The sequence below is a fragment of the Podarcis bocagei genome, assembly GCF_964188305.1.
Source record: "Podarcis bocagei genome assembly, chromosome: 17".
Lineage (NCBI taxonomy): Eukaryota > Metazoa > Chordata > Lepidosauria > Squamata > Lacertidae > Podarcis > Podarcis bocagei.
In genome coordinates, this window is record NC_138143.1 from 3,271,683 (window position 1) to 3,296,043 (window position 24,361).

General features: G+C 45.5%; 1 protein-coding gene and 1 long non-coding RNA gene across 3 annotated transcripts; one reads left to right on the top strand and one right to left on the bottom strand.

Moving 5' to 3' along the window:
* Positions 1-1,466: 1,466 nt before the first annotated feature.
* Positions 1,467-24,179, bottom strand: LOC308576511 (protein bicaudal D homolog 2-like). 2 transcript variants are annotated; one of them, XM_081175894.1, is made up of 9 exons: positions 24,036-24,179; positions 19,637-19,856; positions 19,313-19,525; positions 16,537-16,689; positions 12,084-12,491; positions 8,423-9,190; positions 3,908-4,059; positions 2,925-3,129; positions 1,467-2,122 (listed from the first exon to the last, which is right to left on the bottom strand). In XM_081175894.1, exons 2-9 carry the CDS (start codon positions 19,847-19,849, stop codon positions 2,117-2,119), a joined length of 2,118 nt encoding a protein of 705 aa, XP_081032020.1. In that variant the 5' UTR covers positions 19,850-19,856; positions 24,036-24,179; the 3' UTR covers positions 1,467-2,116. The 2 variants fall into 2 exon arrangements, with proteins under 2 accessions (XP_081032020.1, XP_081032021.1); XM_081175895.1 differs by lacking the exon at positions 24,036-24,179 and adding an exon at positions 23,438-23,821.
* Positions 4,067-5,846, top strand: LOC308576520. The gene is made up of 2 exons (XR_014003276.1): positions 4,067-4,654; positions 5,335-5,846. It is a non-coding gene; the product is annotated as an uncharacterized lncRNA (long non-coding RNA).
* Positions 24,180-24,361: the final 182 nt, after the last annotated feature.

The window sequence follows — 24,361 nt, forward strand, 5'->3', positions numbered from 1 at the left end:
TTAGATGTGAATTTGGTAAAAAGACAAAAGTGGAAGGAAAGTATTATGCAACCACCAAAACTAGGATGTTATTTACTAAGCAGAAAAGTGTACCAAGGATAGCAGAATGGTTAGAGAAGCTGTAAGGATATGTGGATATAGGTAAAAGGTAAAGGTAAAGGATCCCTGGACGGTGAAGTCCAGTCAAAGGCGACTATGGGGTTGCAGCACTCATCTCGCTTTCAGGTCGAGGCAGCCGGTGTTTGTCCACAGACAGTTTTCCGGGTCATGTGGCCAACATGACTAAACCGCTACTGGTGCATGGAGGTCCATGACGAATGCCAGAACACACAGAAACACAATTTACCTTCCCGCTGCAGTGATACCTATTTATCTACTTGAAGTGGCATGCTTTTGAACTGCTAGGTTGGCAAGAGCTGGGACAGAGCAACGGGAGCTCACCCCATCGTGGGGATGCAAACAGCCAACCTTCCAATCAGCAAGCCCAAGAGGCTCAGTGGTTTAGACCACAGCACCACCTGCGTCATATGTGGATATGAAGATCACTAAGTGGGAGTGGATGGCATTCATGTTTTATTCTATATTTTATTCAAGCTTGATCCATTAAAATGGAAAAGACTTAACTTAGTCATGTTCATTAATTTAAATGGGTCTCCTCTGAGCAAAACATAGTTGAATATTACCCAAAGCTTATGGAATTTAGAAGGCAAATGGACAATGTACCGTATTTTTCGCCCCATAGGGCGCACCTATTTTAATTGGGGGGGAAATAAAGGGGAAAAAAATATTCCCCCCCCAGGCGCGGGGCTGGGGAAGCCCAAGCTTCCCCCAACCCCAGCCCCCAGAACAGGCAGCTATCCGCAAGCCGTGGGAGAGCTGCGCGAAGCCCGAAGGGCGCTGAGCTCAGCGCGCCCCAGGCTTCTGGGTGCAGGCAGCTCTCCACAAGCCGTGGGAGAGCTGCGCGAAGTTGCGCAGCTCTCCCACGGCTTGCAGAGAGCTACTTGAAGCCTGGAGAGCGAGAGGGGTCAGTGCACACCGACCCCCCTCGCTCTCCAGGCTTCAGCGAAAGCCTGCATTCGCCCCATAGGACGCACACACATTTCCCCTTCATTTTTGGAGGGGAAAAAGTGCGTCCTATAGGGTGAAAAATATGGTATTTAAAAACATGGCTTCCATTTGGGCCAGAGATTGGAACCTGTAGCCCCTCCAGGATTCCCATCCTCCCTGACATGCTGACTGAAGTTGGAGTTGGAGTCCAAGACAAACACTGAAAGAGCCACAAAACCCCAGCTTAGATTATCCTTTCTTGCTACTGTACTGTACTTGCTACTACTGTTATAGTAGCATTTTAAGTGGTATAGTCTAAAATCAAAGAGTGGTTTTCTAGTAATAATTGTATGTTATTTATCATATTTTGTAATAACTATGATTAAAGCGCTGAATTAGTTAAGGAAAAAAGGCTAGGGTTGCAGGGAAATCAATTCTTTATTTGAGGCAAACAACCAGGGCTCATCTTGCTCCAGACTACAAAGTAAACTGTTTCATACTGCTGGTGTCAGGATGGTGAGGTTAACAGGAGACACTGCTGGGTCCATCTCACAACATGTCTCATGGCTGCATGGTGCTAGTTTTCCTTCTCCCCACAATCCGTGCAGTCAGCAATGTAGTCATTAACTATGTGCAAAACCCCATGGAGAGACAGGTAGAGAAGTGATGGGCCTGGGAGAGTACAGCAGGGCAAAGAAATTCAGGGGAAGGGAAAAACCCATCTTTTCACAGCCAGACCCAAAGCAGGCAGCCCTGGTCATTAAGGCAGACATCAGTGTCTCACAAAAAGGCACAGTGTTAGAGGCGCTTAGGAAAGTCAGCACTGAGGCAAAGAGAGAAAAGGTGTGTGTATCTCCACATAACTCTTAAGGCACGAGGGCAGGAAGCAAACACTGGCTGGAGGCCTGCTGCTGGCACAGGGTTCCTCTTGATGGGCTACAGCTTGCAGGTGCCAGGCTTCTCCGTGTTATGCAAAAGATAATAATAATGAATGGAGTTCTGTGACCACAATGGAAGACACTGAATGAATGAGAAGTGCCTGGAAATCCTGCACTGGATACTGGCTGTCTCATCTCTGAAAGGAGAACGGGGACCAGGGAGAGAAGAAAGACAGTTAGAAAGATACATTAAAAAGTACCGCTTGTTTTCCTATAGCTCTCCTGTGCTGGCCCTGGCATGGATACTCACATTACAGCTAAGCATTCACACAGCACTTGAACTGTTTAAGGTGCCAACATATTGACCAATATTGCTGACTGGGGTGGGAGGGAGGACACTGAGGGCTGGCATAAGGCCACCTAGTGGGTTCACAAAGGCTTCAGTGCCACATTAACTCTCAGTCATAAGGCTGCATGGAAGGTGGGGTAGGGGACTGCTATTGGTCCGTGGACAATAGAGCCTTGGCTCTCACGTGTGTCATCATTTAATTTTCATTTACTGCATTTATATCCCACCTTTTTCTCTATGGAGCCCCTCATATAATCCCCAAAACGGTCTGCTGAGAGGCAGTGACTGGTGGTGAGCTTCATGGACAAGTGGGGATTTGAACCCTGCTCTCTCAGGTCCCAGTCTGACATTCTAACCACATTACCACACTGACTCTCCTGGTTTATCAACTCCAGAGATAATTGCTTGGATAAGTAAGTGTTATTAAAGCTGAACAAGTACACTGGTTATACATCACTCAAGGCTACACCTTCTCAGGGCTATTACCCTGCCACAGTTCTATGCGAAATTTGAACTGATAAATTTGAAGAAGCTGTGTATCACTCCCAAAGGCAGCTGGGCAGCATTACATCCTAAGCAGGTAAATGGCTTCAGGGGGTTTTGTTTCACCACCCACCCATAGCAGAACTCATTGCTCCAACTGTTCTTACCGCACTACCCTTGGCTGGCCTGAGTGCCCTCCTGCTACTTCCCCGTGGCACCTCAGCCGGGCTCTCCAGGGACTCCAACCTTTGTGTGAGTGCCAGCTTCTGCTGTATGGCCATGCGCAAGAGGGAACTCAGGGTCTTCTTCTCATCCTCAGCAGCTGCCAGCTGCCGCTGCATCTCATCTAGCTGACTCACATACTGGTCACACCTGGAGACAGATGGAGGTGGTGAGTGTCAAAAAGGATCAACACCACAGAATCCTGGGCAGGCCTTACACCAGCTCTCAGTGCTTTGCATATACTCAGGGTCCCATCAAATGCCAGAAAAAGAATGGAATATCCCACTGGACACTAATCATTGCTTGCTGAAATCTTGGATCCCTTTAAATTAAGGGTGGTTTCTAGTCCTTATGGTTGTGAAAGTATATTGGAAAATGCATGAGCAATGCCTGGCAATATCTCAGAAGCTATAGGAATAGGGCTTCAATAATATGAATAGTTTGGCCAACTGTCAAAACAAGTTATGAGGAATCTAAGAAATTTTGTTTTATGTTGTGCAATATATAGGCTCTATATTCCACCCTTTGGTGGCACAGAATATGACAAACATTGCACATCTTGGAGTTTTGTTTTAGTTCAGCACCCTCTCAAAGAGCATTACCTTGCCCCCTGCAGCTTCCTTTTCTTGTGCAACTTCTCCGGTCTAAGCAGCTTTCCATCTCTTTCTATGCATCGTGTGAAACCAGCCTTCCTAGTCCACAACCAGCCAATATCACAATTACTTGATTCTCCAAATCTACATGGCAAGTCCTCAGTTTCAGCACTTGTGTGAGGATAGTGGCACAATTCCAACATGAAACAGGAGCAGCAGTAGATCAAAGGCTCAATGCCAGCCCCACCCACTTCAAGAGGTGGCTTACCTCCAACCTCTGTCCCACTGCCCCTTCTCTACTATAGACACAGCTCCCTGGGATGCCCGTTCCTAACCTGCTGGCGAACATGGCACGTAGGGAGCAGAAAGTAGCAGCATCCTCCTTCAAGGCTTTCAGCTCATGACGCAGCTTGGCCATGGTCTCCGACACCAGCACCTTCTCGCCTTCAAACTGGCCTTTAAGGTTTGAGAGGGCGGCCTCTGCAGTCTAAAAGGGAAGGTTGCCAAGGGTCAGATGATGCACTAACAAAATGAATTTCAATAGGGACAAATGTAAGGTTCTGCATTTAGGCAGGAATAACCAGATGAACAAATAAAAGATGGGGGACACTTGGCTTGCCAGTAGTAGCTGTGAAAAGGATCTACTGGTCTTTGTAGACCACAAGCTGACCCTAAGTCAACAGTGTGATGCAGCAGCACAAAAAGCAAATGCTATGCTATGCTGCATCAACAGAAGTCTAGTGTCTGGTCAATGGAAGTAATACTACCACTCTGTTCTTCCTTGGTTAGACTACGCCTGGAGTTCCGGGCTTCACAATTTAAGGAGGATATTGACAAGCTGTAACGTATGCAGAGGAGGGATGACCAAAATGAACAAGGGTCTGGAAACCATGCCTTATGAGAAATGGTTGAAGGAGCTGGGTATGTTTAGCCTGGAAAAGAAGAGATATGATAGCCATCTTCCAATATCTCAAGGGATATTACATGGAGGATGGAGCTTGCTTGTTTTCTCCTGCTCTGGAGGGTAGGACTTGAACCAAGAAAGGAGATTCCAACTAAACACCAGGAAGAACTTTTTGACAGTAAGAGCTGTTTGACAGTAGAAGGGATTCTCTTGGGATGTGGTGGACTCTCTTTCCTTGAAGGTTTTAAAGCAAAGGTTCGATGGCCATCTGTCACGGATGCTTAGTTGAGATTCCTGCATTGCAGGGGGTTGAACTAGATGACCATTGAGGTCCCTTCCAATTCTTTGACCTATAGCTTCTCCCCCATGGAAACACCCTTTACTGTATGCAGAAAGTATCATTAAAGCACTGGCACACAAACATAGCGCACACCCCCTTCTATGCTGCTCTGCATAGGAGACTCAAACAGGCAGCTGGAACCATTCCACCCACAAGAACAATCTTGGAAGAGCCAGGCACATGGGGCTACCAGCCTGCTGATAAGGAAATGCCTTCAAGAGGCTACTTCACTTGCAGGTCAGCAACAGGGAACACATCAACAGGGCACCTTTTTTCAGAGACTGAACAAGTTTATGTGTCTTTGGGTTACATTCTTGCTTCAGCCCTTTTTTTAAAAGCAAGAGAAGATGCTCCAGCAAGGAGCCTCCAGGACACAGCCTAGGGTGCTTGAAAGATCCCAGAACTGCTCAATCCTGGTATATGTGCAAGGAGTATTCCCAATATCCAGTCTTACACATGCAAGCTCCAGGGACACATGCAAGCTGTGTCAGAAATTCGTCATGTGTGTTTTTCAACAGGTGCAGGTTCAACTGCAACCACATGGAGATCTCTGGATGCCAGGTTGGCAACTGACATCTCCATCTTTCATCTTCATCATCATGATGATGATGGACTTTTTGGAGCTAGTCGACCTGACCGGAAGAGTCTGTGACCAGAATGAGGAGGAGTACCAGGAAGAATGGATAAAATTTAATGATTATTTAGTTAAATACGTTAAGTTAAATTAATTGGAAAAAGCTTGCAATCGCCAGTTAGGCTTAGGACTTAAATAAGTAATGTGATGAATTATTATGTTTAATGCTGAATTGGGAAGAAAGAGTGATGTTAAGCGATTAAGTTAAAATTATAAGAACTTTGATTTGGAAAACCATTAAAATGATAAGCACTGAAATTCAAATAGGGGGATACAAGGAAGTCACTTAACAATGTTAAGAAGATTAGTTTTAATAAGGTTATGATTTATGTTTGTTTGTTTATTTGTTAGTGTGTTTTTACTTTTGTGAAAATCAACTAAAAAAATTGGGGGGGGGGAGACATCTCCATCTGGCTGGCCCCTCCAGTTTTTTTTAAGCAGGTAAGCAGAAGAGTTTATTTATTACATTTATCTCCTGCCTTTTTCTCCAAGGAGTACATGGTTAACTTCTCTCCTCAGTTAATCTCTACAATGACCCTGTGAGGTAAGTTAAGAGGCTGTGAATGACTCCAAGGTCACCCAGTGAGCTTCATGACTGAGTGGGGATTTGAACCCTGATCTCCCAGGTCCTAGTCTGACACTCTAACCACTACTCCAAACTGGCTCCCTAGAGTACTTCTGCTATGGAGTAGTTTATATAAGTAGGTAAATAAATATGGGGAAAGAAAAATGTCACTTGGAGTAGGATCTGAAGTGTTTTCCTTGAAGCTTGAATTTGTTTTATTCTGGATTGTTTGTTTTACTTGATGTTTTAATGTGTTGTAAGCCACCAATGTTTTTTCTTTAAAATGTAAAGTGGTATAGAAACAAAATTAACAACAAGCTTCAATTTTTTAAACAAAAAATGGTGCCTAGACATTATGTTGTGGTGACCATAACATAGGTTTAAGGTGCCATTTGGTGATTAGCTTAAATATCTAAGTTTCTAACACTGACTGCAAGCCCAGACCACCACTCTTTTGGGATGCAGCCCTTTCTGCCTTCTTTGCCAGGCCTGGAAAGTTGGAGGAAACCTAGCAACAGCCTAAGCACAGGGCTCATGCTGCAAACAGTGAGGAAAGAGGCAATAGTTGCTAGGAATGCAGGGCTGTGAAGAGAACAGTACTGGTGGGACCAGGGAGGAGCAGCAGAACAGGACAAGGACAGGAAGGTAAGAGTGCCCCAGGACCGCAGCCAAAGGAAGTGGGGTGGATAAACCCCTCCCAAACAATTGGAAATTCTATTAACAGGGTTGCTATAAGCCACCCCCCCCCTCCAAGTGCATTTTCTTGGTTTGCACTGGATGCTGTCAGTCCATCCAGAGCTTAAATATGGCACTGGTATTTGGAAGGCATGGCCTGCTGTCTGGGTACCTAGCTAATGTGTCCTGCTCTGCATTCCCCACCATCTAAGGTACAGCTAGTGGTTAAATGTGTCAAGGTTTTTTTTCCAGCTGTTGTGCCGAAACTCTGGAACCCAGGAGGCCCACTTAGCCCCATACCCATCAGCTTTCCAAAGGCTAGTGAAAAGCACCTTATTATTTAGGCAGACCTGTAGCCTGCCTCCCCAGTCTGCTGCTCTTTGATTGTTGTTATTATTATTTGTTTCTTGGTGGCTTTCCAAAAAAGCAGCTTATGAAACATTAAAACAAATGGTATGCAAGGGCCTGTGATCTCAGGCCATGTCACATCACATCCAGGCCTATTTATGGGCCAAAGTCATGTGGGAGCACTGAATGAGAGGTTGGGAATACAATTCCACTCCAGAGAATCTTAGTTTTAGAACATGTTTCTAGCCTTCATTGTTGTAAGCCACCATCAAAACATTTCTGTTGTGGGAGGAGGAAATGCAGCTAATAACAACCCACAGTTAACCTGACATGATGGAAGGATGGAAGACACAAAGAGATGATTTAAAGAGAAAAGCATATGTAATGGAAAATATGTTTTTAAGGCATTGCAGTGATGGAATCCAATGGCTGGGTTGCTCTTAGAATGGTCTCTCTGTAAACAGTTTTTGTGAGTTAATTTATGCTGTAGCTTGACACTGTTATCAGTAGGAAGGAATGTGAGTTTGGGTAAGGCGAGCACAGATGGAGGAGACAGGAGAACTGCAATAAATCAGTGAACCAGGGAAAGAACTTTGATTTGAACATGTGAAAATATTCAAGCTGGAAAATAAATGCCGAAATCTGGAAATAAGAACTTACTGAAATACTACACATGCTGCAATCAAATATACACACTAAGTTTTAAAAAATATATTTGCTGTATGCAGGGTTGTAAAGGGGCAGCTGATGGAAAATATAATTGGAATTATGGGGTGATTTCAACTAGAAATTGAGAACTAACAGCAACGGGGGTCTATCATGGACATATCTTGCAAGAAGAGCGGGAAATCAGTTTTGGAAATTGTATTGAATTAATTCAGTAATGATTTGTAATAATTTGGAAAATCAATAAAAATAATTGGAACAATCCCTTGCTCTTCCCATGATAGACAGAAGAAACCTGTGTAAAATAAATGTATAATTCTGCAATTTGCAAGATCGCAAAATACTGCCTAGGCAAAGATTCATTTACTTTTAGACACAACATACTCACAGCCTGATCATAACTGTTTTGTGACTTCTTAACACATTCAGTTTTGCAGTCAGTGTAAGAAAATTCCCATAACTCTCACTGATGAGCCCATTTGGCACCAGTAGCCTAGCAGAACCCCGTTCTTCTTCCTCTACCTGCACTGTTTGGCAGGAGGAGCAGCAGCAGCAAGATGAAGAAGGTGCTACTGGCAGTGGGCAACCCACCAAAAGTGCTCATTGCACTAGCTGAGGGTGCTCCCAGTCCCATCTGCAGGCCCACACCTTTCTCACCCTCCCCATCCTATTCACTCAGGGCTGACTCGCACCACAGCCAGGCTACTTCTGCACCCACCTGCTTGTTGGCCTTGAGTACTGTGCGCAGGGTGGCGATCTGCTCCCGCTTAGTACTCAGCAGGGACTTCAGCTTCAGCACCTCCTCCACCAGCGCCTCCTTGTCACGTTCCAGTTCGGCACCGTGCCCCATCAGGCCCTGCTGATGCACCAGGGAGAGCGCCACCTGCAGGTGCCCTAGTTGTTCTCGCAAGACGGCAGTCAGGTTGGCCACATTGAGGGGCTCCAACCCACAGGGGGAACTGGGGCTGCTGGCTGGGGACTGGTCCCCACTGCTGCTTGTCTCCATTTCTGTGAGTAGGAGTTTTCGGGAGGACCGTCTTCTGCACATGCTCCGGGCTCCACGACCTTCCCGGTAATAGTCCAACACAACACGCTGAGGGGTGATGCTGTGGCAGGCACAGACATGATGATACAGAGCGGCCATCTCCTCAGAAAAACCCAGGAGCTCTTCCTGGGCCTGCGCCAGCCGTGACTGACTCTCCCGTGCCATCCTTCGGGCAACCCGCAGCTCCGTTTCTAACTGAGCAGCTGCCTCCCTCTCCTGCCGGGCTGCCAGCTGGGCCTTTTCTAACTCTTCATGGCAGCGCTCCCTCTCACAGGGTGATGGGTGGTCCCCGCCATTGCTAGAGCCAGCATCCAGGGTCTGAAACTGCTCCACCTCATGGTTGTTGCACAGCTGTTGCTGGGCTAGAGCCTCCTGGGTGCTGCTCAGCTGTTTCTTAAGGTCCTGCAGGTCTGAGGCGAGCGAGGCCTTCTCATTTTCTGCCTAATAATGCAAACAGAAAATTAGAAAGGGGATGGGGAGAGAGTTTGGTGTTTATGTTTCCCAACACAAGGCATGGAGATAAACTGAGCCATAAGCTAAATCCAGATCCAAGGAGGCCAATAGAACTCTAAGTTGTTGGGACATACTCAAGAGCAGTTTATGTCAATAACAGGCTATGTATTTTGCAGAGCTACATCCTGGCATGGAAAACAGGAACTAAACTGAGAGTAGCTGGCAAGGACACTCTTAATAGGCAAGTGCTCTGAATGAGCAAGGACAGCGCTGGTTTTGCAGCCTTACCCCAGAGATTAAGGCTGCTCAGTTCTATTCCGAAACCGTGACCCTTTTGGAGGGATCAATACAGAAGAGACAGGCTTCTTTCTTTATAGAGCTTGCCACTCCCAGGTCTCAAGTTTCCATCTGGGCTTTAAAGAGGCATACAAAAAGAAGCTGAGCTTCAGGGCTTTTGATTCGCAGCCAGGTATTTCCTTTGGCCAAGGGCGGCCAGAATGAGGCTAGCCGGAAGTGACCCAGAATCAACTATCATAGCATTCACCTTCAGGAGGCTCTCTAAACTGTGGGTCATCTCTAATACAAGATAAGCTGTTAAAAATAGAAGGAAGATGGAAGAAGAGAGAGCTGCATTCTAGACAAAAAGTGGACAAATGTCTCCAATACCTTGCAAGAGTAGAACAGCATTCAAACCTCCTTTGCCAAGACAACTGGCCTGGCAGGAGGGAGAGATAATCTGCAGACAAGCAGCCTGAAGGGGGTGGGGAAAGTGCAACAGGGTCAGGCCAGAGCATGACGCCAGCTGGGCAGGATGTGCAGCTGCTCGGAATAACTTTAGTGGCTTCCTGCCACTCACTCTACAGGCGACTGAGAAGCTTCCAGCTCAACCGGAGCGGGGAGACAGACAGACAGACAGAAACAAACAGCAGACTCCACAGACAAGATTATTGGCAGAGGAGAAACCCAAAAGCAATGCCTCTGGCATCTGAGCGACTTGCAGTCAGAATAGCTCCTTTGAGTTCACTGTGGATCAATACTATCAAGTCATAATTTTGATCTCTAAAACCTTGCTTAGAAAATCACTTCCCAGCCTAGCATTTTCTTAGCTTTTGCCACACCCATGCTCCCCGCCCTACAGAAAGAGGAACTAGTCCCATTACAGTACATTTTAAGCTTTGAAGAACAGTAACCCACTTTTTGACATCACAGCCTGATTGCTCATATTGCAATGGTGGCCATTATTTGTGCTGTAATGCCTTCATGCTCTGTGCCTGAGGCAAAATGGAATGGCAAGCAGTTCTAGGGGATGCCATCCAATGCTGCACTGAACCACTTCAGGATTACAGATGGAAAAATCAAGGGTCTACAAATCTAGCTGGAGTTGCCCTTGCCAGATAGCCAACACCAAGATATCCCACTCCTGCATCCTCTGTGAATGGGGAGGGAATAATATTGTTCTCTAATTTTTTATTTTTCCTTAAAGTAAAAATAATACAAATAGAAATGTGCACCCCACCATGAGACTTATCATTTATCATAATGATAAATTTCCAAAAAATTAAGACTTCAGATGGTTTGACTCCTTTCTGTTTTAACAACTCCAGAAATATTCTCCATATTTTCTCAAAGTCATTTCTCTTCCATATTCCCCTTCTTACTTTAATAGCACACGTTAATTTATCATTAATCGCTATATCCCACACTTCTTTGTACCATTCTTCTATTCAGCATCCACCTTGCTTTTACCATTTCCTAGCTATGATAACTCTTGCCGCTGTCAACAAGTTTTTAAGTTCTTCATAGCTTGCGTACAGGGAGGGAATAATTCTGCTGGGCACAAGAGACCACTCACTCTCCCCAGGTTCTCTGACAATCGTGTAGCTGGATAAAAGCAAGGGATAAGTAAAGGTAAAGGGATCCCTGACCATTAGGTCCAGCTGCAGATGAGTCATTTCGCTTTACTGGCCGAGGGAGCCAGCGTACGCTTCTGGGTCATGTGGCCAGCATGACTTAAGCCGCTTCTGGTGAACCAGAGCAGTGCATGGAAACGATGTTTACCTTCCTGCTGGAGCGGTACCTATTTATCTACTTGCACTTTGTGCTTTCGAACTGCTAGGTTGGCAGGAGCAGGGACTGAGCAACTGGAGCTCACCTCATCGCGGGGATTCGAACTGCTGACCTTCTGATCGGCAAACCCTAGGCTCTGCATTCTTTGCAGGTACAAGAGGGCTCTGGGCAGGAGGGGAAGTGGAAGAGGAAAAACAAGGGGTCTTGCCTTGCATCAGCACACTGGGCTTTGCACAGCTAGTGCTGTTTATTCCCCAAGCCCAGCATAAAATGAGAACTGAAGCACATCCCTCCTAACAAGTTCCCCACATGCACCAGAGGACTCTTGTGTGGGAGATCAATGACAACTGCCTATTAGCCAAAGTAAGAGATGGACTGTCCAAGGAAGAAGAATTTGGTTTAAATGATGCCCTCCTGTAAAAAACAAGTCTCTGCACATTCAAATATAAATTACCAGGGGCAAAGACTAAACTAGAATCTTCTTGCCAATACTAGCTTTGTTTTTCTACAATGGAGCATTCAACAATTTGATTCCCTCCCTTGAAGTATTACACAGTAACTACAGAGACTGGGGCAAGGACTTTTTCAGAATTTGGATACACAGTACATGGCAGTGGACTGAATCTATAACAGAGCTGCAAACCCCAAGTTAGCCAGCTGGGGTAGGGTGAGGGGTGGGGATAGCTAACCATTGGCATTGGCCTAAAACATAGCACATATTGCTCTGCTGTGCAACAGGAATGCAATTCACATTGTTAGTCATCTCATATTGAAACCAAACCTCTCCCTGATCCACAGAGCTAAACCTGCTTACCTGGAGCAGCTGTTGCTGCAGTTTGTGAATCTCTGCCAAGTTAAGCTCACTGAAGAGGTCTGCCACAAGACCAGGTGCAGGCCGGATGTTGTGGGGTGTGGAAGCCATGCTCCCAATGCTGCTGGCATTGGCGAAGCCACTATCCTGTTCCTCTGCACGGCTGTGGTTCAGCTCTTCTAGGTTGGCTTGCAAGCTGCTTAGGGAGTCATGGCGCCCTCCTGTGCAGATGGCCAGCTCTCGCCGCAATTCCTGCTTCTGCTCACGCTCTGCCTGCAGAGCCTCTAGTGCCTCCTGAAGTTGGTGTTCTGCCAGGTCCCGGAGACGACCCAGCTCCAGCAGCTGAGTCCCAGCAAGCACCAGCTCTTCCTCTCGGCAGCTAAGGGCATGCTTGATGCTCTCAAACTCCACCTGAGGAAGGAAAAAAGGGCACAATACTAGGTGGTTGGCTGCTGCTCATCAGGCCCTGCCTCCACCAGTATTTCACCTGAATTACTGACATCCACATCTTTCTTTTTTTTTTTATAATAATTTTTATTGCATTTTTCCAATTTCAGATAGAACAGAAAAAAGAAAAAACAGAAAAGATAAAAAAGAAAAGAAAAGAAAATCGAACCATTTCAACAACTTATTTCAATCTTCTATCGGACTTCCCCACATCCCCCGCACAGTGCATTCTTAACAATAAATTTATCAGCAAGTTGTAACCTTGTTTCATGTGTTTCTTTATACCTTCAGTTACAATTTAAGTTTAAATCCCTTGTTTTCCAATTACTCTAAAAACCATAGCGTATTATCATTTTTAACCATTTAAACTTTGATTCTTTCAAAAATATTGTCCAATTTCATATATAATCCACTCTCATTGCTGGGGCTAACCTTCCAAATCATGCGACATCTTATAGTTCATATAACTTATAATACTTTTGTAAATAGTCTTTAAATTTTTTCCAGTCCTCCTCCATTGTTTCTTCTCCCATATCTCGGATCCTGGCAGTCATCTCAGCTAGTTCCATGTAGTTCATCAGTTGCGTCTGCCAATCTTCCAGTGTGGGCAAATCTTGAGTCTTCCAGTGCTTAGCGATAAGAATTCTTGCTGCTGTGGTGGCATACATAAAAAAGGTTCTATCCTTCTTTAACACCTTCTGGCCGACAATGCCCAGAAGGAAGGCCTCCGGTTTCTTAGGGAAGGTGTACTTAAACACCTTTTTTAACTCATTATAGATCATTTCCCAGAAGGCCTTCACTCTTGGACAGGTCCACCAAAGGTGAAAGAATGTCCCCTCAGCCTCCTTACATTTCCAACATTTATTATCAGACAAATGATATATCTTAGCAAGCTTGACTGGGGTCATGTACCACCTGTATACCATTTTCATAATGTTTTCTTTCAAAGCATTACATGCAGTAAACTTCATACCGGTGGTCCATAACCTTTCCCAGTCCTCCGACATGATATTATGACCAATGTCCTGAGCCCATTTTATCATGGCTGATTTGACTGTCTCATCCTGAGTATTCCATTTAAGCAGCAAGTTATACATTCTCGATAATAACTTGGTCTTTGGTTCTAACAACTCTGTCTCAAGTTTCGATTTTTCCACCTGAAATCCTGTTTTTTTGTCTAACTTAAAAATCTCGTTAATTTGGGCATAATGAAACCAATCTTGCACCTTACCCTTTAATTTTTCAAAGCTCTGCAACCTCCAATTACTGACATCCACATCTTTCAGCTTCAACATCACTTGGACCAGTTTGGCATGACTGAATATGACACATGCTTACACTTTCTTTTTGCACCAACAGATGGAAAACAATCCCCACCATCCTTTAAGATCCACCAGCAAGCCCTTCTTCCATGTCCTCTTATGTAAGTGTCAGACAGACATGTGGAATTGTGGTCAGGCACCTGTATTGTGGAACTTCCTATCATCACCATTCCAGACACCAAAACAAGAAAACCTGAGTGAGTTTTGAGTGGCCTATTCATGACGTAGATAAGCTGGACAGGCATTTAAGAGCTATTAAACAATTCTGTTTTATTCATCTTGCACATTATTCTGCAACAAGCTCAAAATAATTTTAAAATGCAAATCCTATATCCTAGTAGCAAAGGTGGTGGTCCTGTACTTTTTAGTGAAACAAGGACATCAGCAAAGTCAATATGTCTGCATAATTGTGGAACTATAAAAAAATTAGTTTAACTCAACACAGAAAGAGACATAGCAACAGGTATTCGAATCCAGAAATTGGACTATGCGAGCAATTAAGCATCAGTAAAAAGCAAGGGGAAAGGAACTTAAGAATGGAAGGATGGAGAGAACTGGCCTGCTCCAGTCCCCAACTATTAACACCACTGCAGAGAAATCAGTATTGTGGGGTGCAAACTTGAGTATAGCAATTACACCCCCCAGAGCTTTTAAGAGTTCTGATCCCTTTGAAGTTAAGAGCCTTAGAGAAATATGTTCAATCTGATAAAAAATACTTCCTCCAAACCCAATTAATTGCACAGATCCCAGGTATAAAGGCAAACACACACACACACACACTGTATATAATTTCAATTTGTATACTGCCCTTCATATGAAGATAACGAGGGGATCACAACATAAAAATAAAAAATGAGAACACAAATATAAATTCAACAAATATTAATAGTACCTTAACATTGGAGGCCTTCCAAGAGGCATCCCCTGCCATGCCTAAACTATTGAAGGTTCTTAAGGGTCATTCCATATACAGTGGTGCCCCGCAAGACGAAAGGTTTTTTCGTTTTCAAGTTGCTTCACAAGACGAATTTCCCTATGGGCTTGCTTCGCAAAATGAAGCTTGCCCCCGCAACCCGGACCTCTTTTGAAGCAAGGGGCGGCGGGGAGAAGATCGCTTCTCCCCGTTGCCAGCCCCGCAATCTCCGGGGACAGAGGGGAAGGCACGCGCGCGCCTTCCCCTCTGTCCCCGGACCCCTTTTGAACCAAGGGGCGGCAACGGGGAGAAGCGATTCTCCCCGCTGCCCCTTCCCTTGCTTTAAAACAGGTCCGGGGACAGAGTGGAAGGCCCGCGGCGCTTCCCCTCTGTCTCCGGACGGTCTCCATAGGAACGCATTGATTGATTTTCAATGCATTCATATGGGAAACCGTGCTTCGCAAGACGAAAAACTCGCAAGAAGAAAAAACCTGCGGAACGAATTAATTTCGTCTTGCGAGGCACCACTGTAAGGTGATCCAATGTACACTTGTTGATTGATCAAAACTTAAACTTAATATTACAAAATATTAAGGAAGAAAATATTAAGAAAACTGGATGACATGAGGTAAAAAAACTGGATCACTTGATATGGAATGACCCTTAACTCAGTTGGTTAGAACATAATGCTGATAATGCCAAGGCTGCAGGCTCAATCCCTGCAAGGGACAGCTGAATATTCTTGCATTGCAGGGGATTGGACTAGATGATCCTCAGGGTCCCTTCCAACTCTATGATTCTATAAGAGGCTTGCTTCGCGTTCCTAATAGTGGTACCTCAGAAATCAAACAGAATCTGTTCCGGAAGTCCGTTCAACTTCCAAAATGTTCGAAAACCAAGGGGCAGGAAGCTCCTGCAGCCAATCAGAAGCCGCGTAAGTTCTGTTGGACATTCGGGTTGCAAAAAGTAACACTCACTTCCGGGTTCGCGGCATTCGGGAGCCAAAACATTCAACTTGCAAGGCGTTCAGGGTCCAAGGTATGACTGTACTACGGTCTTTCTAGCAGCAGGCAAATACTTTCTTTTTTAAATTCTCCAAGACAATTAAAAGGTTTTAAGATTTTAAATGGCTAACACTTTAAAACAGGGCTAGATTCAACTAATGTTGTGCTAGCAGGAGCTGGCACAAGTCCTGGTAGCACAATGTGGCTTCCCTGCCTCCTCCTGCACCCCCATGTCAGCTTGGGAGGGTCAGGAGAACCTTCAGAACAGTGCAAATGGGGAAGAGGAGAGGAGAATTCTACACTGCAAGCAGAATTCTTGCACTGGTAGAATGTTCATATTAGTATGACATTGAATTCCACCCTTAACGTTTTGAACTACAGCTTTAAATATTTTTAGACTGTTTATGATGGTTGGTTGCATGTTTTAAGCCCTATAAGATTGCTCTTGCAATACTGCTAGACTGCTGAGGTTCAGAATCAACTAATCAAGGCTCAGAGTTCAGCCATCTTAGAAGTGTCTCTATAGCAGCTGTATTAGTATCACCCCACTTCCATCCACAAGCCAGCAAAGGTCCATTGGGACATGGTTGTAGGTGAAAGCAAACATACATTTGCAAAATTCAAGCAGGTGAACACAACTGAAGCAGTATCCCTATAAAGCAGATGCTATACAATAGCGTGGTTGACATTTGGTCCACACCACTGTATGAAAGGCACACATTCAAGTGGTCAGTGCCAGGCCCACTATAGTATGTGGAAGATACCAATACCTGACTGCCCTTGAGCACGGAGACCTGCTTCTGCAGAGAGATGTTCTCCTCTTCAAGTTCAGCACAGTCCTGCAACTGACGCAGCTCCCGTGTCTTGATCTGTTTCATCTCCTCACATAGCCGGGCCTTCTCAGATTCTAGGATCTGACATTCCTGGGAAGACAGGGGGAAACAGGAACCAAGTCAGACATGCCACAAACCACCCATCATATGGTATTGCATCAAGGCAGGAATGGATAAGGAAGAACTTGATATAGGATATGTTAATGGCAAGATCCAATACCCAAAGCAACTTCATCCTACCTACAAACACTTTTTAAAGCTTTCTTTTTCCATGTTAATTCATGGAGGCTCCTCATTAAGCTTTAAAACCCTGCTTTTCTGGGGGTCAAAGCTGCATGAGGAGCCTGCACCAGAAGAAAGTACTTGTTCATACAGCTCATGCAACTTGCTTCCAAAGGAGTCAGTGAGGACCAGCACAGTGGGTGGCTTTAAAAGAGGACTGGTCAAATTCATGGAGGATAAGGCTACTAGCCATTATGGTGGCACTCTGCCTCCATAGTTGGGAGACAGCTTTGCTTCTGAACACCAGGGGGGGGGGTCCTCTTGTGCTTGGGTCCTGCTTGAGGGTTGCCCACAGTCATCAAGTTAGCCACTGTGAGGACAGAAAGGGTCTAGATGGCCTAGTCCAGCAGGATTCTTCTTACCTTCTTGAGCACAGGGACCCCACCCAACCCCCATTTCAAAGCTTTGTCCTCCAACTTGGAGGATAACCAGCATGGCAACGGGAGGCAGAGCTAGCATGATTGTCCCTGTGGTCCCCTTCATCTTTTTAACATGACCCAGTAATGCCTGAGCACTTGATTATTAAATCAAAGTGTCCACATGGTTTCACACTTAGAAGTATATCTAACACTTACATCAAGCTGCAAGTACAAGCTGCTATTGGTGGTCAACCACAGCAGAACATTTTTATGGCATGACGGTGAATTTCACCCAGAGTACACTGTAGAAATAACAAAATGCAGGGAGCAACGTCTCACATTCTCATGGACGTCTTAATACTCCAGGAACAAATCACTACTACTTTTCCCATTTCACAGCTAACCATTTTTGCATTCTGGTTTGTAGGACCATTGTGTTAGATTCCCCCTTTTTTGCTATTCTGTTTTTCTATGTTATACACTACCAAAGAGGCCCACACATTTCGGTTGGCTGGCTACCAAGGCTAAATTCTATGGTTGCCAAGATCTTGGTCCTCTCAATAGCAGAAGGGCAAAACCTTATTCCTGATTTTGCACTGTGTGAGCACTCGGAGCAGCTCAGAAACATAGCACAACTGTGGAAATGATCCTCCAAGTTACCTCCCAACTCAAAGTCTGGGGGAATTGCCACACTATCATTCTGAGGCATTAGACACACATTTCAAGCTGCAAAATCAAACAACCACTGCAGACCTCCCCTGAAACTTGGAGATGGAAGTAGAACATGCTTGAGGTACTTCAAAAACCTTGGAAGCAATGAGACACAGACAAGCCCCGGCCCTCCTCCCATTATGAGGGTTACCATAGTTGTGTTGTGCTTTATATAATAATAATAATAATAATAATAATAATAATAATAATAATAATAATAATTTTTTATTTATACCCCGCCCTCCCCAGCCAAGGCCGGGCTCAGGGCGGCTAACAAGCAATAATAAAAATAAGTTGAATGAATACAACTTAAAAACAAAATTAAAATACAACATTAAAATATTGAAACATTAAAATATTAAAATGTAGCCTCATCGCAGGAGGAGAAAGGAAAAGAAAAAAGAAAGAGGGGGAGGGAATCAAATTGGCTCCAAGCCAAAGGCCAGGTGGAACAACTCTGTCTTACAGGCCCTGCAGAAAGAAATCAGATCCTGCAGGGCCCTGCTCTCATGAGGCAGAGCGTTCCACCAGGCCAGAGCCAGTGTTGAGAAGGCCCTGGCTCTGGTTGAGGCTAATCTGACTTCCTTAGGGCCCGGGGCCACTAGGGTGTTGCTATTTATGGACCTTGAGGGTCTCCGTGGGGCATACCAGGAGAGGCGGTCCCGTAGGTATGAGGGTCCTAGGCCATGAAGGGCTTTAAAGGTCAAAACCAGCACCTTAAATCTGACCCTGTACTCCACCGGAAGACCTCTAAAGCACACCATGATTTCTGAGATGATTCCCCAAAGCACCTCCCCAGCTTCAAGTTTCGGATGACCTCTAGGGTTCATCAAGCTCACCAGAATGGGTGGGATACTCTAGCTTTATAAACTCTAAATCCATAAGCATTTAGTTCAGTATTCTATGTAGCTGGCTTTCATTAGTTTAAAGAACAAAAAATATAACTTCCAGTCTTGATGGCTGCAGAAATAATCTTGAATACACATGGGCAGTGGTTGGTGAGATTTTCTGAACGGAAACAAACAGGACTTACAGTAGCCAGATACTGGGGCTGCAGTGCTTTATATGACTTGAGGGCCTCATCTGCCCCTTCCTATCTTAGAAACTATTATGGCATATAGGTGGCACATCAATCAATAAAACAGTGGAAACAGAATTGTGCAAAATGCAGCTAGCTGCTTACTACAATTGTGCAAAATGCAGCCAACTGCTTACTACAAATATTTCATTCCTTTATCAATTTAGCAACTAACCTAATACACTTTAGAAAATACATGTGTACAGACTTGTGTGCTAGACAGTCCTGAACTACAACCCATATGGACCACCCCCACCCCCGTTTCTTAACACAATCACATTACCTTCCTCAAGTCCCGCAGAGCGACACCAATACGCTCATTTTCTACCCCATTGTTGTCCAACTGGGATCTCAGATGCTTCACATTGTTCTGAAGCTCCTCAATGGTCTGAGTCAGGCAGGCTTCTTTGGAAGCAGTTTCTCTGAGCAGACATTCTTCTCGGCTCTCGCCGTCAGCTGCTGCCCGTTTGTGACTGCTGTGGGACTCTGCTAAAGCCTAGGCAAGATAGAAGGAGGCAGGAGATTATGGTTAAGAGCTCATTGCCCAAGCTGGAAACATGCTAAGGGCATCCTTGCCCAAGGCAGAACAGGGGAAACTTTCACTCACCTCCTTCATGTGGACCAGCTCCATGCGTAGCACCTCCAACTGGCCTTCCAGCTCACCACAGCGCTGCTTGAGCTCACCATTTTCCTCCAGCACAGCCAGCCCATACTGGGCAGCCTGGACTTTTTCTCGGGTTGCCTCCTGCAGCTCAGCCACCAGTCGCTCCACCTCTGCTTGAAGCTTTTCTGGATCTTGGGCCATGGAGGCTGCTGGCATGCTGCCCCTGGCCAATGACAGATAAATATTTGCTAGGAGGGAGGAAAGCATAGGTGGAAGCACAGAAGATAAAAACTATCAGGCTTCTCTATCCAATAGACAGAGCTGCCAGTCAATCCCCTTTTAAATCCCATTATGGAGATCCCTTGCACACCCAGATTTCATCTCCCCTGCTCATTCAAAACTCAAATATGCCACTGGTGCTCCAACTAAAATCTGGGGTGTTCTTAGGCCACCTCTCAGCATGGATGAGTAACATCTCCAGGCAAGTCTAATCTATTGATTACTTTGACCTATACTAAAGAAAGAGACATATTTTACTCATTTTTATTTAACAATATATGCCGCTTGGTTGTAGTAAAACCTCTAAAACAGTTATAGGCAATTAACTGTATAGACATGTATGTGGTAAGGCAACTGCACAAGTAAGGTTTAATTTGTGGCTTCATACAGTAACATTTACAAGTCTGACTTGACCTAACCCCCACCATGGACAAAACAGGCCAAAGATGGCTCAGATGTGCATTAGCTAGGAGTTAGCCAGGAGCTTGAGAAAACACAAACAGCAAATAAAGATACAAAATTAGAGTACTAGCCTCCACTAATCTGATTACTGCACCCCAACACATTTTGAACTTTTATGGAGCTAATGATTCAAAGTCAGGCAAAGAGTTATTGTTCTGGGAGGCATCTGAGAAAGAATAGTTTAGATGTTAGCCCCAGACACCAAGGCATAAAATATTTAAGGTAAAGGTAAAGGGACCCCTGACCATTAGGTCCAGTCATGGCCGACTCTGGGGTTGCGGTGCTCATCTCGCTTTATTGGCCCGTACAGCTTCCGGGTCATGTGGCCAGCATGACTAAGCTGCTTCTGGTGAACCAGAGCAGTGCATGGAAATGCTGTTTACCTTCCCGCCGGAGCGGTACCTATTTATCTACTTGCACTTTGACGTGCTTTCGAACTGCTAGGTTGGCAGGAGCAGGGACCGAGCAACGGGAGCTTACCCTGTTGCGGGGATTCGAACCACTGACCTTCTGATCGGCAAGTCCTAGGTTCTGTGGTTTAACCCACAGCGCCACCCGTGTCCCTCCTATAAAATATTTACTGGGAGTTTTAATCCGCTATCTCAGCATGCAGGCACAACTACTTAAAAATCAATTAACATGTATGATTCATCATGCAACAGTCGCAGCTAGACCATTACTGTGCCAAACATTGGTGCCTATTTGGTCAGAAACATCACAGTCCTCAGCCCAGCAATTGTATCCCACTTTCTTTCTCCAAGGACTTCAGCATGGCATAATTAATGACCAAGAGGGAATCAGATGGAAAGATAATAGTACCACTGGGAGAGGCAAATTCAACCTGCCCCCAAATTATGTTTAATGAGAGCTCCCCTGCTCACAATATATGTGGCTGAATATAAATTTATTGCTTCTAGAGGAGACCTTGGCTTTGATAGACCCTCTGAACTCAAAAGAACATCCAGTGAAAACACCTCCATGCAAAACCTTGCCTATGGAACATGCTCCTTGAAGCATACTAAGAGAGGCTGCTACTGACAGACTGTACTGACTACAACATGGAAGGAGTTGCTTTTTAGGAATATAGGGGACAACATTGTTTTATGTTTTATAATTTAGATAGAAGTAGCATCTTCCCTATGAGAAGAACTGACTTACAGGAAAAGACCAAGGGATGTCTGGAAAATGGGGAGATGCCTTTCAGATACTCAAAACCCCAGAGTGAAGGCAACTGTCATCCAGTACCGCCTCTGTGCATGGAAGTATCATTTAGGAATATGCAAGCTTCCATAAGGAATATGGAAAATATAAGCATTTTTGGTGGTGGTAGTGGTGGGGATACAGAGAAAGCATGCTGCCATGCTTAGGAAGGTCAGGAGGTTTGCTTTCCTTGTAATAGTGAGGGGGCAAACAGCAGCAGAACAAAGCTTCACACTGGCTAACCATTATAACTGCAAGCTTCTCTAAAAAAATAACACAAGCAGTAATCAGAATAAAATATCACTGTCTAACGGGTGGAGTATCAGATTAGAGTTCATGTCACTGTTCACAACTTGCTTTTTGTTATTAGTTAATACCTGCTGTTAATGCTTTGACAATTACCACAAATTACACAGTCAGGTTTACATTTAGGGAAATCGCAGGGGTCAGCACACCCAGAGTGCAACGGATGAGCCTCCACTTAGGAAAATTCCTTCAGGATCAATGTATCTTCTACTACCAGGCATTTGGCGAAAAATGTTTTTTGATTGGCCAGACATCCAAAACCAAGCTATATGCTGACCTAGAAGATTTCCATTGCTCCCCATTACAAAATATAACAAAATGTTGTCATCCACTCCTTAACATTAACAAGCATTTTAAAGAATGTAACAAAACAACTCCATCAAAGAATGGTCCACCACAGACTTGTAAATAGTTACTTGCCTAGAAAGTAAATGTTATTTGCACTAGTCTACCTTGAGACAAAGGAGCATGCCTCTACCTTCCCTAACATCCCAGAAAATAGATGTTACTAGCTGGAGAAGTACTGGATAGCAAAGGTGGAGAAGGGTGCCAGGCTTCCCTTTACAACCCAGAACACCTTATTTGCACCCGTCCTGCTCCAGGAGTACCCACGGAACCAAATACTATACTGCAGTTTGCAATCACAGGAAATGAAGCAAGTTGTATCTTCTCCAGATCATTTTGCTAAGAAAACAAAGAGCCTTATGACACCTTAAGTCTAGTAAGATTACCACAGTTCCTACGGTGGGTACTAGAGGAAAGAGGATATAGCTAAAAAAGCTAGAACTAAACTCTGCTTTCACAACAGTGTTCAGACAGGCTTGAGAGACTTCTGCTTTGATGACACATAAGCTGATCAACCACCACTTGACTTCCCTCCACACCAATGCAATGAGAGTTACAGACTACAGCGCTACTTTTATGAGTCTGTCAATGACTGAGTGCAGGGCAATGTTAGTACAGTACTGTAATAAGTGCAGAGGCCTACTTGCTGCCAAAGTGAAATGGACTTGCCAGGGCTGTACCAATTTAAGACCACAGACGAGGGCTCACGAGAGAATGGACTGTATGAAAGAGCACTACATCACACAAGCTTTCACCTGGAGGTTCAGTTGGTATAGCCCTGAAGCAAACTGGCCATTTTAAAGAGAACTAGGCTAGAGCTGAATGTATGAGCAGGTGAGAAGGAGGACACAGTCAAACAGCTGAAACCCAAAGTTAAAAAGGCAGTAAGCAACAGGAGTCAAAACTGCGGCAATCAAGATACCACAAGTATCAAAGGAATGCTCCCATAAACAGTAAGAACAATTGCAGAAAAATGCTGTAATATCCTGTCTTGGAGAAACAACACATGCATACCTACCATCCTTGCACTCCAGAAGAATGACCACCTCCTGCCATTAATCCCATTTTACCCATGAACACATGCTAGGGCATTGGCCAAAGTAACTAATCCAGATTAAGCAGTCTAGGAATGTGTAACTTGACTTCACATCTTCATAGTGCAGAAGATTGTTGCTTCACATTCTGTATTAAGTAATGGAACACGGTACCCACCTTTAGCTGGGCTTCCAGCCACAGAATCAAATCGGACCCTGTGCTCCAGCCACAAAACCCCACACTTTCTCCCCCACCCGCTGCTTTCTGTGACACCTTGCCACTTTCCGAGATCTCAAAACCTCACTGTTCTGCGACATTTTGGTTGGTCCCAATAAAAAAATACTGCCCTGCTGTGGATTTCTGAAGGGTTTACTTCCCCCTTCCCGTCTTCTAAATGACCGCTTATTTCGCTTTTTCACGCATCTCAAAAGAAGGTGGGAAACACCACCCTCCTGCGTGACTGGCAACAAGCCAGAAGAGTGCCGAGAAAACTGCTTTGCAAGCTCGTGTAAGGAATATTGTTGGCGCGAATCCGTTTTGAGAATAATGCCGCTTCCCCTCCCCACAAAAACCCCCGAACCCCCCCCCCCACACCCAGCCCCGTGTTATAACGCCCTTGGGTCCCAGAGGCGCTAATGAAAAGGCACTCGGCTGTCACTTTCGGATTTGAACGCGGGCTGAGGCGAAAGGACGCCGCTCCCGCGGGGCCGAGGCCGGGCTCGACGCGCGCAGCCCCGCCGGCGCTTCCCCCTCAGAGGAAGGCGCGCAAACTCACCTGAGCCCTCACCTCGCGGGCGAGGGGCGTGGCCTCCGCCTCAGCGTCCTCCAATGGCAGAGCGGCAGCGCGGCTGGGCGCGAAGATCACTCCTCCGGTCCCCGGCAGAGGCCGACGCGGGGGATTTCCGCCTCAGGCGGGAGGGCGGGACACCTCCCTCTTCTCCGCACGCGGCGTCCCCAGGCGCCGCTCCGCGCGGCCGGCGTCAAGCAGTGACACTCCGCGGGCCAGCCGCGCCAGGCGCCGCCGCCGCCGCCATCAACAGGCTATTCATCCTCCGCCCGCTCCTCCCCCTTATAAGCCCCGCTCCTCCCCCTCCCCCCTCG